The sequence below is a fragment of the Urocitellus parryii genome, chromosome 6 (genome assembly GCF_045843805.1).
Source record: "Urocitellus parryii isolate mUroPar1 chromosome 6, mUroPar1.hap1, whole genome shotgun sequence".
NCBI classification, from domain to species: Eukaryota; Metazoa; Chordata; class Mammalia; order Rodentia; family Sciuridae; genus Urocitellus; species Urocitellus parryii.
In genome coordinates, this window is record NC_135536.1 from 124,338,682 (window position 1) to 124,357,954 (window position 19,273).

General features: G+C 38.3%; 1 protein-coding gene across 3 annotated transcripts in view; it reads left to right on the top strand.

Annotated features, from left to right (window-relative positions):
• The window catches only part of Gabrb3 (gamma-aminobutyric acid type A receptor subunit beta3), a 240,557-nt gene that overhangs the window by 157,373 nt on the left and 63,911 nt on the right, over positions 1-19,273 (top strand). For all 3 annotated transcript variants that reach the window (XM_026402611.2, XM_026402610.2, XM_077799952.1), the window contains exons 5-6: positions 10,862-10,944; positions 13,860-13,997. In XM_026402611.2, coding sequence (XP_026258396.1) covers positions 10,862-10,944; positions 13,860-13,997 — 221 coding nt within the window. The remainder of the gene's footprint in view (positions 1-10,861; positions 10,945-13,859; positions 13,998-19,273) is intronic.

Genomic DNA, 19,273 nt, shown 5'->3' on the forward strand with positions numbered 1-19,273 from the left:
TCGACTAGATTGAGAAAAATGGAAAAGATATATATATATAAATCAGAAATGAAAACTGGGTATTACTACCAAATTAGATAACCCAGATGAAATCTACAAATTCCTAGAAACACACAATCTACCAAAACTGAATCGTGAAGAAAATAAAAAATGTGAGCTTCTCAGCAAAAAATGTTCTAGACAACATGGCTTCTCTGTTGAATTCTACCGGACAGTTAAAAAACAATTAACACCAGTTTATTAAAACTCAAACTTTTCCATAAAAATGAAGAGGAGAGTGAAGCCTTCCTTTACTGTTCTAGGAGGTCAACATTATCCTAATTCCAGTGCAGACAAAAACACTACAAAAATAGCAAGCCATTAATTCCTTATGAATAATAATGCATGAATCTTCAGCAAAAAATTCACAATTTGAATTTAGCAACATGCACCTTAACTAAGCAGGAGTGATGCCTAGAATGTAAGGATGATTCAACATGTGAAAGACAATCACTGTACATACCACAATAATAAAATCAAAGGAAAAAAAAGCATTTATGTTCATATCAATTGATGTAGACCAAATATTTGACAAAATACAATACACTTTCCTGATAAAAACACATTACGCCAGGAATAGAAGAAAACTTCCTAAACATGATAGAATTGTATGTGGAAAAACCTATAAACTAACATCTTACTCATTAGTGAGAGGCTTAAATCTTTTCCTCTCAGATAAGACACACACACACACACACACACACACACACACACACACAAAGTCTCTTATCCCTAAAAAAAATGAATTTAGCAAAATTGCAGCTTACAAAATCAATACATAGAATTCAATTGCACTTCTAAATAATAATAATAAACAATCTAAAAAGGAAATCCAGAAAGCAACCCCATTTATAGTGGTGTCTAAAAGGACAATAACATTAGGAATAAATTTAGTGATGGAGTCAAAAGTCTTGAATGCTAAAAAGTATAAAACATCGTGGAAAGAAACAATTTGAAAAAAGACATTGAGTAAATGGAAAGGCATCCTGCGTTTATAAATTGAAAGATTTAATATTCTTATTGTGACAATGTGGCCCAGCACTATGGCACATGTCTGTAATCTTAGTGGCTTATAAGGCTGAGGCAGGAGCATTGCAAGTTCAAAGCCAGCCTCAGCAACTTAGCAAGGATATGGCTCAGCGGTTAAGTGCCCCTGGGTTCAATCCTTGGTACCATTAAAAAAAAAAAAACAAGACAGTGTTGTCCAAAGCAACCTACACACCCAACACAAAAATCCCAGCGGCAACTTTATTTGTTAAAAAAAAAAAAAACCCACCTTAAAAATTCATGAAGAATCTTAAAGTATTTCAAATATCCAGAAGGGTGTTGTAAAACAAATATGGAGGTCTCACATTAAAACTTACTACAAAGCTATGATTATCAACACAAACTGGTATTAGCAAAATAATAGACATATCATCCAGTGGGATTGCACAGAGAACCCAGAAACAAATTCTGTTGTGTATAGCCAAATGATTTTTGACAGGATGACAAACTATTCTGTGGATAATTGACATCTTTTCAACAATGTTGCCAGAGAATACTGAAAATCCACATGTAAAAGAATAAATTAATATATCAAAAAATTAACTCAAAATGGACCAAAGGCCCAATCCTAAAAGCTAAAACCATGAAACTCTTAGAGAAGAGAAAATCTGTGTGGCATTGGAATTAGCTCAGTTTTGGATATGACACCAAAAGCATAGCAAGAAAAGAAAAAAATATATAACTTGGACTGTATCAAGAGTAAAGATAGATGTGCATCAAAGGATCAACCAACAGAATGATTCAATAACCTGCAAAATAAGAGAATATATTTATAAGTCTTACATCTAATTAGGAGTTAATAGAAAGTATATAAAGATCTCCTGGAAGCCAACAATAAAAATCACAGTTCAAAAATTGGCAAGGTACTTGAATATACATTTCTCCAAGGAAGTTACAAAAATAGCCAGTTAACACATGAAAATATGTTCAACATTGTTAGCCTTTGAGGATTAAAAATCAAAACCACAATAAAATACTATGACACAGACATTAGGATGACCATTATTTTAAAAATTGGAAAAGAACAAGTGTTGACATTTGTGGAGAGATTAGAACCCTTAGAGATTACTGGTGTGAATTTAGTGTGGTTCAGTCACTGTTGAAGTGGTATAATGGTTCTTTAAAATTTAGACATAGTTACCAGATGATTCAGCAATTTCACTTACAAATATATACTGAAATAAACAAAAGTGACTCAAGGAGATATTGGGACATTTATATTAATTGTAGCATTACTCAAAATAGTCAAAAGGTAACTCAAATGTCTATCCACAGATGAATAGGTAAACAAAACGGAACATTATTCCATCTTAAAGAGGAATGACACATGCTAAAATATGAGTGAGCATTGAAAACAACACAATAAGTTAATTCAGCCAGGCAAAAAAAGAACAAATATTGCATGATTCCATTTATAAAGTATCTAGAAAAGGCCAATTCATAGCAAGAGAAAGTAGACAAAAGAAAAGCAGGGGCGGGAGGCAGTGGGTAATGGGTGTTATTATTTAATGGGTTCAGTTTCCATTTGGATATTTGATGATGATTGCATAACAGTGTGAATGTACTTAGGGCCACTGAGTTATACAATTAAAAATTGTTAAAATGATACACGTTATGTTACATATATTTTATTCCAATTAAAATCTGTTTTAATGTTTCATGTTCAACTTTATGTTTTTTGATTGCTCAAATAAAACTCAGTTACATACCCATTTCATTTCCTTTATATCAGTCATTATCTGTTTTCAAAGCTCTGTTCTCTTTCTCTGCCTTTGTGGAGGTTTTTGAAAAGTTCTCCATCTCTTTTCTACTCAAAGTACGTTCCCCAGTTCTGCAGCAACATTGCCTTCAGACATCCTCTGGGAAACTAGGAAGTATAGACCCACCCCACACATTGTGAATCAGATTCTGAATTTTAACAGGATCCCTCAGTGACTTGTGTGCCCATTAACATTTAAAAAGCCTTCCATGTCATTAAATAATTTCCAGCACTGTCAGTTCTGTCTTTGTCTTCAGACACATTTCCATTCAACATTTGTGGCTGCAGTGGCTTGCATTCTTCTCTCTGTTACAGCTTCTTCTGTCTGTCTATGCATTCATTTCAGGCTGTTCTTTAATTACTTTCCTCTGTTCTGGTTTTGAAGAGGCCATTAGCCATTCAGATATTTTGGTAACCAGACACATATCTTCCAAATTGTTCAAATTTCATTTTCCATGCTTCCGTATTATTCCATAGGATATTCTTGCTTTTATTCACATAGTGTTTATCCATAGGTGAGCTAGGTCCATTTGGACAAAGTGATCTTCTAGTGACAGTATAGATATGGTAATCTCAGCCCTTTCAGTCTCACCTTCACATTGGAGATTTCAGTCTCTAGGGTATAAATCTGAAGATCAAGTGAATGCACACCAATTGTTATGCTTAGTTGATATTTACTTAAGGTATGTCTTTCTCTCTGACTGGTAGGTCAGGAAGTCAGACAGGGTGTGTGGGAGAATCCTGAGTGACATTTTCCATTCCAGGGTGCAGGGCTTCCTCTAACTGTGAGGACTTCCTTCAAGGATCTGGTTCTCATGTGTAAGAATATATCGCCCATGTCACTTTCACCCAGGGAGTTGTGTTCCCTAAGGTTAGAGAAATCAGAGGGACGGGGAAGGTGGAGGGACATGCATTATTGTTCTAACCCTGTCCAAAGGTACATTGTGTGCTGATGGAGATAGTCTATAATCTGCACTATAGAGTTACTACCAGCTAGTCATATTTGGCTATTGAGCATTTGAACTGTGGCTAGTGTATCAGAGGAGTCAAATTTTTAATTTTATTTAATTTAAAATTTAAAAATCGATAGTCACGTATGGCCAAGTGGCTGCCATTTTAGATAATACGGTTCTGGAAGGTATAGTCCCCAAGTGCCATAATTAGATCCAGAGAGTTAGTTTAGCTCAAAGTATTTTCCTGATTTTTCAAATTGTTTTCTTCTTCAGAGGGCTGAACCTGTGGTATTTTCCTTAAGAACTTCTCAAATTCATTCACTTAGACAATTCCTTCTCTGGCAGGTGCTCTAGGAATCTACACTTTTTTCTTAGTTTTGGTTTTCAGTATTATTGCCAGTTTGTGCCTTTGTGTAGCTTTATCATCATATTGTTTGCAAATTGAGAGAAGGTATGTCAGGTGTGTGTCATTTGTCTAATGTAACTGCTCATTTTACAAAGATGACTACTCCTAAAGCTTAAATATAGAAACAGATGTTCCTATTTTAGGAACATGTTATCTATTAAGGGTTTTGCTATTTTTGACATTAACCTGGAAATATCAGGTTATGATTCCTATTTTATGATGATTGATGTTCTTCTGTGTATATAGTTAGTCATGTTGACTATTGTATTAGTTACCTATTGTTTCAACAGTGCAGCGTAACAAACAGCTAGAAGCTTCAGTGCATAGAACAAGTGCTCATTGCTCATATGTTTGGGTGATTAATGAGCATCTCTGGTGACTCTGGCTGGTTCACTCAAAGGTTGGGTTTAAGTAACCCTTCAGCTCACTGAGCTGATGTCTGAGAAGATGAGTACTCACCTTAGTCCCGCACCCTGTGTCAATACTCCTGTTAGGGCCAGCAGATTCACCTGTGCATGGCTTTCTCACAGGGCTTTCTCACAGCAGAGGGAGAAAAGACCAGAAACAGAATGCTTCCCGGGACCTAAGCTTGGGACTACCACACTGCCATTTCTATCCATTCTGTTGTGTAAATCAAGTCATAAAATCAGCACACAGTTAGAGATAGCACCTCTATAGTGAAAATAATATAAATGATATGGTAAAGAGAGTGGGCCCTGGGAAGAAAACAGAAATGCGTGATGCTGAAACATTGGCCTGTGCCCTGTCACTTCTCCACATTTCTCCATAAGCTATCGCTTAAGAAAATGCTTGGTCTGAATTATTTGATTTAGGTACTTAATCCTAGTATCTGAGTTCTTAGTCTTGAAAGAAACAATAGCTGCCTCTGCCAACCAATGCACCTGGCATCTGGGAGACCAGGAGTGAAGATTTGTGTGAGTTGCCACAGAGAGATTCTAAAGACCTGAGGGTTACATATAAATCAATAGCCTGCCTGTGGTATTATGCTTTGGTCACAGACACAACTATTTCCAAGAAATGTTGAACACTTGGGAATCCGAGTGCAACCCCGAAGTTGCACAGAAGCTACCACTAAACTGCTCCCAGTTCCTATTAGTTTAACAAGATTGTGACCAGAGATCTAGGGCTTCCATATAAGGTGCATTTCCCTGCAGCTAAAGCCATAAAATTCACTTATTTGATGCTGCAGGATTTAGCTCTTCTGATTCAGTTCTGCAAGATTGAATACTACAGGTAAGTATTCAGTTCTGCAGCGTAAGAATTCATAGAGACCACTTGACCATTAAAACAGGTGAGTCTCAAGTTTAACTGTCTTAACCAGTTAGCACACAGAGGCTTCCAGAGGGTCAGTAATCAAGCAAGATAAGAGGTCCTATCGGGAAAGCTTGATAGAGGATAGGTGTCCCTACTAATCTTAACATTTGAGACCTTAAAGCCAAGAAGGGCCAAGCTTCCTCTTCCTCTTTCCATTTTGTTTGAGTCACACTTCCTTCCCATTGCTGGTCCTTGGATCTCCAGAGTCACTCTTCAGTGAGTGTTTATAGGGCACTTGCTATAAATAAAGCACTTGATGTTGTTCTAGGCGCTGAGGAGATGGCTGTGAACAGAAGAGACAAAGCCCTATACTCATGAACTCACATGGGGGTAAGCAAGGGGTCTAGTCAACAAATAGGTGGATGCTTTCACTTGTAGTTGGGGCTGAAGACAATGAAATAAAATGAGGAGAGGTAACTGAGATTAGCATACTTTAGTTCTGGAGCCCTCTAAAAAGTGGTCAAGGATCTTGCCACCAGGGACATTAGAATAGACACTCTCATTGCATATTTTAATCTGTCCTCTCTAGGATTCACAGTAAATCTAAAAGATTTATACAAATGGTGAATGAAATTGTGTGCTTTGCTCAGTTCACTGTAAGTATGAATCCCAGACTTTACCCCTATTCAGCCTTTCTCAGCCACACCAACAAAAAGGACTTTAGTACCTAGGTTAACAAGTGGATATTTCAGACACAGGTTTGTGGTAGTAAGCATGTTCCTGACAGCCCAAAGTGGCATTGCCACAACAACCTCTACCTGTAGAAAAGTCGGTATTTGTGTAATTACATGAAAAATTTGCATCTGCTCTTATTATGATTTTTAAGTTGCTGGATATTTAAACATTGAAGTGCTGAAACCACAGTATATTTCACAAACCTAGTACAACTGAGACAAAATGAAAATCCTTCAATAATGAAAGAAACGGTCTTGACTTCCTTGGCTCAGGCTTCCTCACTCAGTTGTGCAGGGAATGGACACTAAGTATAGTTTTCAGACAGTGTCAGAGGATGAGTGCCATCCTGTATCTCATAATATGATTTCAAACTTGCTGGAGACTGTGTTCTCCTTAGAACAAGTTAAGTTCTTACATTTTCATACTTCTTTTAAACATATCTTTAGGCTTGCACTTTTTATAAAGTCAGGATCATCTAATTTACTGTTCTATAACAGGTAGGGAGCTGGATTAAATTTCATTACATTTAATGCAGGAGTAGTATAAAAAATAGTTACCTTCTCCATACTTACATTTCCTGCTTGTCGTATATAATGATAATATTACTACATATATAATACATATATGACCATAATATCCTCCTGCTTATGATCCATGTATATCTATATTTTTATCTCTATCTTGATATCTATCAAAATTTTTCTACCCTATTGTTTACTTGTAAAAGAAGAACCTCTTTTTCCTGAGTAGGCCTTGGTGAGTTGAATATATTTTTGTTCTTTTAAGATAAGAGTAATGCCAAAGACATAATAAGGTGTAGAGTTCAAGCTGCCAGGATCTGAAAGTGGCACCTGCCTTCCAGTGGCATTGTGAACACAGCCAACCTAATTACTCTTTCTAAGTCTTTTGACTCTGCAAAAAGAAATAATGATAATACTTCTGTAATGTGGTTGTTGTGAGATTAAATGTATGTGTGTTAATGTACTTGGTACAGATCTAGGCACTGAGCAAGCACTGAGCTCATGTTATATAAGGTACAAATAGGACTGGCTGCTGTCCTGGACAGCAAAAGGATGAATCAGCACCCATCTCTACAATGCTATCCAACCTTTTATTCCTCATTTCATTGGATAGCATTGTAGATATATATATCTTTCTCTCTCTCTCTCTTTCTCTGTCTGTCTCTCTCTACCTCTGTTGATGTTCCTTTTGCTTGGTTTTACTTTCCACATTCAGCATCCTCAAAGTATGGCTTATTTGCAAAGAAAGTACATATATAGATTTCTCCACCATTTGGCCATGTCTTTCTGTTTTTCTATCAGAAACACACCTTGCAGCCCCTGAGCACTACTGTCTCTCAATCAAAAATCAACGAACATCAACAAAGGATCTACTGGTCTATTAAAAAATAATACTGCAGAGATCCTCATCCTATCATATCTGATTCTAGTTATTAGCTTCATAAATATTTCTTAGGAATAGAGTTTTCAGATTACAGAGGACTGTAGAAGTGAAATTATGTGTTGGTTATAGCCTCCTCTTGGGACCCACAAAAAATTCTTACGCAAAAATATCAGAATGTGTGTGAGTGTTGAAGTTTACACAAATGGAACCCAGGTGTCTCTATGGTCTGTCTATGTTATGTCATTTCCAGTTACTCAAGCCTTCCACTCCAGATGAGGGCTTTGTGGCTCAGTAAGGGTTCTGGCATTCTGCAGAGTTTTCTGGGTCTCTCTTTTTGTTCCCACATGTTCTCTTTTCTTGTATTTCTGTCCCAGTTGCCCAACAGACCCCATTCTTTCTTCCATTTGTTACCTGGGAACTTAGTTTTTGTAGCATGTGCAGGCTTTTGTGTCACACTCTCCACACTGACAGGATTTTCTGTGTATTTCATCCAAAGGAAAAAGAGTAGTGGAAAGCATGTCTATATATTATTCCTGAGGTAAATGGAAAGTGTTTCAATTTATGGCAGTAGTATACCAAAATAGATGTGCACAAGTCCTGTATTGTGGGAAATAACGGGAGTTGGTGAGATGAAGTGAATGATCTAACCAATTATTCTAGCTTTCTAATTTCCTTTCAACCATTTCTGTGAAACACTCTACATAATACTACAATAAATTGAGATTGCTGCATTAAGTACCTTCAAACTATTTCAGTTTGTTTATGTGGTTTGGTGGTGTTGGTGTTGGTGGTGGTGGTGGTGGTGGTGGGGGTGTGTGTGTGTGTATGTGTGTGTGTGTGTGTGTGTGTGTGTGTGTGTATTTTAGGGATAGTTTGGGGGAAATGAAAAATAAAAGATAAATAAATAATAAATAACAAATGATAAGAAATAATAATCTCAATTATTGACTGTCCAAATGAAAGGTACCAAAGCATGTAGGAAAATTTAAAATTCTAACATTTCATTTGAGGTCATTTTCTCTTCATAAAAATTTACAATTTTAGCAGAATTTTGTTCTCATTTTGCCTTTATAGGCATCTTGTGCAGAAGCTGGGTTGTCAAGCTGCCATAAAACATGCCAGAATTTAAAAGTGCAAGGCTGGAACTTCAGTTGGCTGGGAAATAAGATGTTGCAGAAAAATATACCAAAGAGCTATGTGTTTATTTGGGGTTATAGAATGCAGTGCATTCCTTAGTTCCAAGGCAATTGAAGTGTCATGACATTTGGAGGGGAAAAAAAATCCCTCAATTTTCCCATTGGTATAGGTCATATGGTGTGTATCTGTATGGATATACAAGCTATTTGTATAGAAAAAAGTTCACATTGAAATGTTTGTCAAGGATGTTGGTATTCTTCCTCACTGCTTCTCTTAGCAATTGAAAAGTAAAACTTTCCTAAACCTGCTGCTAAACCCGGTGCTCGTAGAAGGGCATACATTTCCCCATTATTCCCTTAGAACCTGCATTTAGGTTAAATGGTATAAGTCATTCAGAACTGGCATGTGGTGGTGTTTGACAGTGTTTTGGTTAGGGTGTGTGAATAGAAATAATGCTTGCTTACATTGCCCTAGGTATTAGTAGTTAGTAGTGTTTTTAAGATTTTTTTTTTTTGTGTGTGTGTGTGTGTGAGAGAGAGAGAGAGAGAGAGAGAGAGAGAGAGAGAGAGAGAGAGAGAGAGAGAGAGAGAGAATATTCACGATGATAGCTGGCCAGAGAAAGCTAAATACCGGGCTTCAAGTAAGGTGGAATCTGAAGAGCAGCTGGGGGATTCAAGATGACTCTTGATCTGTCAGGAAAAATACCTCTTCCTTCTTATGACCTACTACTGATGGTACATAGCCAGAACTGCCAGTTGTTCAGTAACTGCATAAGCCTTAGTAATGCTGCTCCCTGGAGATGACTATTGCTGTCTCCTCAACTATGAACTCTGCAATTTCTGTACCACTATTATGGTTTAGCATACTTTGCTCATAAGCCACTAAGTCGTGACTTTGCAGGCTCCCTTCCAATCTTACCTTTGTAGTTTAATTTATTTCCATGAAAGACTTCCCTTTAGCTCTGTTCTGCCTTTTAACGAGGCCACTGGTTATCCGTCCTTGGTTCAGGTCCCACCCCGTCCAGTCAGTTTCTGCAGTGGTGGGGAAGTGTTGAGGTTCTGGAGAAATTTAGTGTAAAATGTGGTGGCTCAAGTGTTGTGTTTTCGATAGTGTCTTTGAATAGGTTGGTTTCCCTAAGAGGAGGCTGTAGACATGGTAGAGAATGGACTTATTTCTAGGTGTGTTATTTCCCATTGTGCAGTTGGTTTAACCAGAGCCTGGTGGAGGCTTAACTGTCTTGAAACAATGATATAAATTCTTTCTTTGGTTTTAATTGTCACCAAGGAAAGCTAACCCACTGAATTTTCTTTCGTAATCAATAACAGAGAAACCAAATACATGATAAGACAGATGTCAACATGATGAGAAACTCTACTTATTTACAATCCCTCTCAACACACAACTATAATAAAATAAGAAAAAAAAAACGCTTTGTTAAAAGTTTCAAAGTACAGTCTATGAACATGTAACTACTTTAACACTCCACATGGAAAATCAGATAATTAAATCTTAATCAGTGTGTTCCTCACATAAGGTCTCTCAGTACTAGAAAGGTTAGAGAGCTGATAGACCAGGAGACAAAACAAAAATTGAAGGTAAGAACTTCTTTGGAAACCATTCATTATCAAACATCAGCAAGACTCAGTGACTAATTTCAATGGGATTTTAAGTCTTTATTACAATACCTTGTCTATAGTTAATAATGTATATTTGAAAATTACTGAGAGAATAGGTTTTGAGTATCCTCGCCACACAAAAAGATAACTATATGAAGTAATACCTCATTTTAACATTTCACAATGTATACACATCTTAAAACAGTGTTGTGTTAATACGACTATTAATAGATACAATTTTTATTTACTAATTTAAAATATTAAAATAAAATGATGGTTCTGTTGTTTTCCTTGATAAACTGATCTAGTTTATCTCTATTCAAGAGTTTGTTTTCATTCACATTTCTCTGTAGATAGTGAAAGGTGTTCAGTCATGTGTACCCCGGAGAGGGGGGCCATACATGGGGTCACACATGGTTATCAAGAAGCAGTTTTCCTGCTATATTCCTCAGGCCATCTTTAATATCTCCTCTTGCTCTATGTATTTCAGAATCACCACAACAGCAGCGTGCATGATGGATCTCAGAAGATACCCACTGGATGAGCAGAACTGCACTTTGGAAATTGAAAGCTGTGTGTATCTGTGTCTGGGTTTCTTTTTCTTCCAGTTTGTGTTCTAGATCTCTTTTTCATTATTTAGCCTCTTTTCCAAGGCATTGATAATGTTCCAGGCATACTTTTTAACTACCTTAAAATATAGTTCTCCACTCTGCATATTTCACAGTCATAACACAGAGAGACAAACAGACACAGAGAGAGATAGAAGAGAGTTAGAGAGGAAAAGACCAATAAAAATAGCAAAATAGAAACAGAAAGAGAGGAAGATGGAGGTGGGGGGAGTGCTTAGTACAGAGAGAGTTCTTTGTTCTAATCTGATTAAGAGACTCTGTTTGCTGTGTTGAAATATAAGAAAACAAATGTTCCTCATCCTGGTCGATTCAGTGAGAAGAGAGCAAACACTGAGATGCAATTTTCTTAAAATATGTTTCATCATGCATGAGTGGCTATACTGCTGCGACCCTGGGCAGCCAGAGTAAAACTCATTTCCCATTAGGATCTGAGCTCTACAAGCAGGCCATTTCTGCATCTTGGCAATTTTCTTCAATTTGAGGAGTATTCAGATGCTTTATTGGTAATTCAGTGCTGAGTACTTCCATGTCAGGGATGAGAGCCGCATCTATAACATTTAACAAGCAGATGTCCCCCTGCTACCTGAACCACACCTCCTGGCATATGGGGATGTTTTTGCTGTTGATCTTGCCCTATCACAGACTGGTTTATTTTTAATCTCAATTGGATTGAGGGTTGTCAATGCTTATACTGGATTTTGGTGATTAAGTGACTTTGACTTTGCAATGTCGCTTGATGCAAAGGAAATGTCCCTGTACAAGCAGGTGAAGAAATTGTTTGTAGGGGAGGTTAGTGTCCAGGTTCTGGGTAGAGCCAGCCACACTGTGCCCCTTCACTTCCATACTCTGTCACTGTCATGGTTTCTGAAAGCTGTGCTTTCAGAGAAGATGAAAGACATAAAATCATGTCAAGTGATGCATAATTGAATTATCTAGGGACATTTACCATAGAGAACAGAAGGCTCAAGGGAAGGATGATGATTTCCCAACAGTTGAAGGATGAGCCTAGGAAGTTAAATGAATTCTCTGTGGCCAGAGGGCATGACTCCAATGAGACAGTGGAAATTTAAGGAAAGCAAATTTGGGGTCCAAGTAAGGAAGCAGTTTTCATTCCAACTGCCTGAACACACAGTGAGTGGTTTCTGAGAGTATAGGTTCACAGCGCAAAGTGTGACTGTGGGGAACAATAAGCAGGAAGATCTGCTGTAAAAAAAAAAAAAAAAAATCCCACAGTGTGTAAAGACCCTCCCTTGCTCCTTGCAGAGAAGCCATGGTTAAAGCACTTGAGTGAAAGAGGGATTGTCCCAGTTTTCTGATGGCTCACTATGCATGTCTTGGTACTGGGTATGGAGAAAAAAAAAAAAAAAAAGATGTGGCTTTTTTTTCCTAACATCAAGGCAAATTCATTGACCATGAATTTATTCAATGAAGCCTTGGAGGACTTAACTCTGTACAAGTACTGTTTTTTTTTCTTTTAATTTTTGTTTTATTTTTTTGGTTTTTGGTACTAGGGATTGAACCCAGGAGCCTGTGCATGCTAATTAACCATGTGCCTCCCACCGAGCTACATCCACAGCCCCTATGCAGTCATTATTGTAAGCAAGGGGATATATAGAGAAGGCAGTCTAAATGCAAGTGCCTGTCTTCTTGGAACTTATATTCCAGAAAAGACAGAAATGATTAGACAAAAAGCAAAATGTGGTAGATGTTTTGAAAAAAAATAAAATATGACAGAAGGGTTGTGAGTAATTCTGTGTTTCCTGGGGAAGTGGAATCTCAGGAAGGGATTCTACAGGAAGGCTTGAAGTTAAGACGCAAACATGGGAAGAATGAGCTGTGTGTTTTATTAAAGATTGTCAAGGCTGCCAGGTGAGAATGAGACACAAGGAAGTCAGAGGGAAGGAATTTACAGAGCAAGGACAGCAGATCTGACTTGGGAGATGGCATTAGCTATGGACACAGTCATCCTGTGGCTTTGGTTCATTCATTTGATATCAAATATTGAATGTTTCATTTTTTGGTGTATGTTCAAATACAAAATGTGTAATATTGAAATATTTTTCTTCAGATTTGTATTTTATTTGATCTTATTTAATGAGTTGACCTAATCTTCTAGGAGACAACTGGGTGTTAAAAATAACATTGGACTTTTGTTATTTACTCATTCTCAAAAGCATCAATTAATTACTGAATGAATGTAAGCTCTGGGCCAAGAGCTGAGTTTGGAGTTATAATCCAGCAAATGATCATTACTCTTTCTGATGAGACCACCCATGCAGATCTCAAAGGGCTAGGAGGCTCCCAACAACAGGCATTTCTAAGATTGGCAAACCACGTGGCTAGATAGAGTCAGCAAAATCATCCAAACATTTCACAGAGAACACTACTTTTGCTCCAAGAGTTCATCTAATCAACCACAGATTGGTTAAATTTTCCATAGTCTCTCAACCTTCTATTTTCACTTGAGAGAAGGTATCTCTCCAGGATTTTTCAGACTTGAGTTTTCATCTTTTACTACCATCTTATCTGCTACTGTTAAGAAGGGTTTTAAATTCACTTCTGTACAATACCCACACCAGTTCTAAAGTTAGACTTTGCCAAAAGATCATTGTTTAGAGTCCTCAGTCTCCCCAGTTGCTCTACTTTTCAAGATCAGCCCGGTGCAAAGCAAATGGCAGAAGTAACACAAGAGTATTTGAAAGTTAGTTCTTTGGTGACACTTCTTAGAGACAAGCACATTAAAAAAATATTCAAAGATGGCAAAGCCATTACTTCCATTGTATTCAAATTTCTTTAGCTGTACATTTATACAAAATGATATCTCATATGCACCATGTCCTTTCATCTCTCCCCTGATAGATGGCTACACCACGGATGACATTGAATTTTACTGGCGTGGCGGGGACAAGGCTGTCACTGGAGTGGAAAGGATTGAGCTCCCACAGTTCTCCATCGTGGAGCATCGTCTGGTCTCCAGGAATGTTGTCTTTGCCACAGGTGAGCCCTGTGTCTGCTCACAGTCCCTTTGGGACACTGACTGAGTTGCTGTGATAGTCTCCTTATGAGATGTGTGGCCACTGACTAATAATAGCACTTGGCATTCACAGAAATACTATCATCAGTAATTTGCCATCACAACTCCTTGAATCCATATCTAAAGGGGATTGGTAAGCTTTAATGGATAGGAAGGATCACTTATGAGTGAGATGTTCTCTGGGCCTTGCTATTGAACAGTTACAGAAGGGAGGGTAATGTAACCAGCCAAGGTGTGATCAGAAATGCTCATGCTTGGGCAGACAAGAGGGCATTGGTGGAAGGAGGAAAACAAAGACCAGGGAGATGGCTAACTGTCCTCCTAGCAATTAGCCATCTTTTTTCTGACCCAGGCTAATGGTCAGCCTTGGTGGTCCAGGAACTAGGGCCATGTACAGTTAGCCTTGCCTCTTTGGACATGATCTTCTTAGCCTGATATTATCTGGTTAAGGTTGTCCTAGCTGGACACAGTGCCACATGCCTGTAATCCCAGCAGCTTGGGAAGCTAAGACAAGAGGATCACAAGTTCAAAGCCTGCCTCAGCAAGGGAGAGGCACTAAATAACTCAGTGAGACCTTGTGTCTAAATAAAATTCAAAACAGGGCTGGGGATGTGGCTCAGTGGTTGAGTGTCCCTGAATTCAATCCTCAGTACTAAAAATTAATTAATTAATTAATTAAAATAAAAGATTTCCCTAGCTTATAATTCATTGTTGTTTTCTTTTCAGCTATCCAAAGATTGAGACATTGTCTTCCGATTTTCTCTCTGTTCTTGATAATGTTTTATTAAATTGTAACCTTGTATCTTTTACAATGTGCAGTGCTTTTTTTGCGGGAGTAGGTTTATATTCTTACTGAATGCTGTGCATAGTAATTGAAAGAATAAATGAAAGTGCTTTGCAAACTATAAGGTATTTCCAGGTCTACGAACTCTGGGCTGAAAATACTAAGTGAAGGCAAAGCTGTCCATCAAACAATAACAAGTGGGTAGAAATACCAGTCCTATGATGGTACTCATGAAGCCAGGTGGTCTTCTACTTCTGCCCATTGCCTGTGGGGTGAATGCTCCTGACCCATAGCCACCTGCTGCCCCTTTGCCTACCTAAGACTGATTCATCTCATCTTAATGCCACTATTGGGAGGAAGCCTTTTTGACCTGCTCCAGTCCCAAGAACTCCCCAGTTTGGGTTAGGTGTTGCTCTGTATCTCCAGAGTGCAACACCAACCCCATTCATCTCTGTGCACAGTTCACTATACCTGTGACTGCAAGGGTGCATCTCTCCTAGGAGGAACCTGTCTTGGTCATAGTTTACTTCTTTCTTGCCCCCAACTTACTTAAAGCTGGACATTATAGCGATAGTCATTGAGTTAGCAAACAAGGGTCAAAATTATCATCCATATCCCTCCTTTCCACTCCTGCCTCTTAGAGCCAATAGACATGATAAGATGAGAGAAAAGCTTGGGTTTTTAAGAAACCAACCGTGTCAGTAATCATGTCTGTTTTTCATGAAGGGTTGCTTTATCCTATGTCAAAAGAACTCTTGCAAATATCCTTGCAGCCTCTATAGGGGACCCTAAGGTGCTCACCTTGGGTGGGTGTTGAGAGCCAGCAGGAAACTCAGGCTTAACATTAAGGAACTGAGTCCACAGTCAAGAAAATTGCTCTATTGATGTATTAAATAAAATCATTTCTTCTAAAACTGGAATTTAAGCTGTTCCATGTGCCCAGAATTATGAGTAAAAGTTCTGCTCAGAATACAGGTTAGTATTCTGACAGAGGGATAAACCTGGCCATGCCTGGTTTGTCTAGAAAATTGTGGTTGTGGCCATGAGGGTGCTACCACTAGTGATCACTGACTGCATTTTCCTGCAGCCTCATCAGAAAACCTGATGAGGTGTTCGTGGAGGGTACATAGCTTCCACAGGACACTGCAGTCCCTTGCAATGACCTTCTTGAATCCAAGTGCAAAACTACTTGGGTCCTCTCTTGTAGGTATAGTCTCTGTCGTCTGTTGAAGCATATATGTACCACACATCCTAAACATGTCTGGAGAAAATATACACTACACATTAGGGAGAATATATAAACTATTTGTAAATCCAGGAGGTGATCAGAATGCAACATTATGTCTTTTTTTCCAACACGTTCTGAAGTCCTGTGTTTGCCATAGGTAGCACAGGGTTCCTTATGAATCATTTAGAAAACTGGATCTTCCAAAAGCTTATGCTTTAAAATTGTTCTACTTTTCCCATACATGAAGAAATGGCATGAGCCTCATTGTCCTAAAATATTTTAAAATTAAGTATTATCCTAGTTTATTTCCACAAGTGTTCTGAATTAATGAGATTTAGATCAGCAAATGGGATTGAAGGGGTTGCTAGCCTGGGAAAGAATTAGGAGAAAAGAAAGGCTCTGGGAGTTTACTGAACCAGGAAGGATGGACAGTAAAGATTTTACATGACTCCATCTACTTCTGCTTTCATCATGATGTGAACACATGGCAGCTACACCCAAATTCCACAGGATGGTCGGCAGAGGCTTCAGAGCTGAGAGAAGCAAGGGAAGCAATGGGTTTGCAAAATTTCTGGGAATGCTTCTTCTCAGAGTCATTCAAGGAAGATTTGGTGCTTCACCCACCTTACTCATGTGTTGTTCCTTTGAGGACTTTGTAGGGGTCCCTTGCTGTGCTTTTCTGTGGGCACCACCTCTGATCCACTTTTTGGATAATATGGGGTTGCAGGCTATAAGACAGAGGACACACATATAGGTGAGCCATGACTATTCACTCAGGAACTGGCATGAACTAGTGTGGGATCAGGCCTTGAGAACAAAGAGGAGAACAGGTGTGTCTTGTCCCATGGGTTTTCTCCCTGGACCTTCATAGGTTCAGAAGATGACTTCTTGTCCTGTCTTACACAAATAGGTGGTTGGCAGGAATTAAGTCACAGTGGGAGAAATCACTGAAGTATGTTCAAGAGACGATATGTAGACTTTAAAAACTTAGACCTTGAAGCCAAACTGTTAGAGCGTAAGTTTAGCAGTGTGATCCACAGCAGGCTTATTCAATTTGTCTGTAAATAAGGATAGTAATATTGTCCATTGGATAGGATTTTTGAGAGGATTATGTGAGTTAGTGTAAATACAGGATCTAGAACAGCACCCGGCCCATACTAAGCTTTATAAACTATTGTGATTTTAAAAGTGCAAGACCATGAATGAGGTACATTTTGAGGAGTCTGAGAACAGATTACCCCAGGAGTTTACTAGAACTTTATATATGAGGAAATTATGACATTATTCTCTGGAATTATTGGACATCAGGTGACTGACACCTAATTGCTTGAGGAAGATTTAAAAAATGGGGTCAAGATGACAGCTACCATATTGGACACGCAGTTTCCCAGCCTCACAGCCTTCAGAATTCAAGTTCCCCTCCAAACTCCTTGCACCAAAGCCTCCTGTCCCCGTCCTCTGATAAAGGTTCATTGCCTCCAGGTTCTCATTTTCTCTAATGAGAATGAGCTCTGGAAATACCTGAACTCAGAAGAGTACCAGAAGCCCTGTAGTTCTCCTCTTGTCCCTGCCACAACCAGGGTGTGTACCCCACAATGAACTTGATAGACCGGTATTCATTAAGAATAAAAATGCTGTTAATCCTTACTCCCTCTGCTGGGGTCATGAGTTGCAGGTCGACTTTAGGAACCTAAAGCTCTTGAAGTGATTTGTCTGCGCCCATGTGGGAATCCTCTTCCGTGCTCCACATACAAGGAGTCTGTGCAAAGCAGCACGGGAAGTGGATCCAAGACATCCTGGAAGCCAGAGGTCATGGTCTCTTCAGTTACCACATTCCCTGGGTGGAATGACAGGACCTTGACTTCAGTACCTCTCTTAGATCTGTGACTGCTACACCTCCCGCCCCTACCCTAATTTCAGGTGGCCCTTGATACCCATGGTATAGCTGGAAACAGCCACAAGAAAGACAAGCGGTGGGGACTCTATCAGGGCAATCTCCTAGAAGAAAGCAGCCCCCACCCGAGTCAATGCCAAGGTGCCCCTTGCACCATCTGCTGAAGCCTCTTCCACTGAGCAGACCAGCCCCCAGCCCCATCACCAAGGCTCCATAATTGGGGAGGGAGCCTGAAGGATTAGGAGACAGTGCCTAATTATGTGGTGGGAAGTTACCTTATTCGGTGACCAATGACACACCCAGGAGTTGTTGAAGGGGATAAATGCATCTGAGGTTGAGGAAGGGCAGCAGAATGTGTATGGGAAGCTTCAACTCCTATATGCTATAAGTAGGTGGGCTCAACTGTTGTGTTGTTTCAAACTTCTGTCAACTCAGCTTTTCCACAATTAAGCTGTATCTCCATCTCTGCAGAAAATAAAATATCAAAAATTGTTTGGAATTCGTATTTATATCGTTAATATTTATCCGAGTACATAGTCCATTCAATAAACAGATAAATTAAATGAATAGTCACTGAATCAAGAGAAGAATTATAAATATTAATACTAAGTAAGTATTCAATCAAACAATTTCTTCAAAAGAGATAATATATAAATAAATGACATTATAAACACAAATACTTAACTTACTCAAATATTATACATTAAAGAAAAAGTCATATAAAGCTACCCTGGGTAGAAAACATACCTTTGCTCAGGAAGACAGAGCTGAGTTCTATAATTGTGTTTTAAAGAAGTGAAAGAATTAGTTGTGTTAATTAATATAAAAGGAAATTATTTTGGTCCTTAAAAATGATTCATTACATGTGTTTTGTAAAAAGTGTTGGCACTCATTTAGAATTCCAAAGAAAACAAAAAAATACTGCCTTACTTCTAACTTCTGACTAAAATGATGGCATGGTATTGTAATTTTATAGCCATTTGTTTACTAATGTCCTTGAGAAGCTGGTAGTTGAAAAATACATCAGCTTAAAGCAGAAGAAAAATATAAGAAAATGAGAGGCTGAGAGTGTAGCTAGTGTGTAAGAGTACTAGCCTAGCATGTGGAAGGCAGAAAAAAAAGAACAAGAAGAAGGAAGGGAAAATAGAAGTGATGAGGATTTGATCAAATATACATAATAAAGCTAGAAATTATTTTTCAAGGTTCTTGATGCATAGTGACCCCTGATACATTTTTTAACAAAGATTCCAAAAACTAGTCTTTCTAAGCTTTAAATGGTAATTTTGCACATTTTTACATATTCACATTAGAAGAATTTTTACAAAGTAAATGT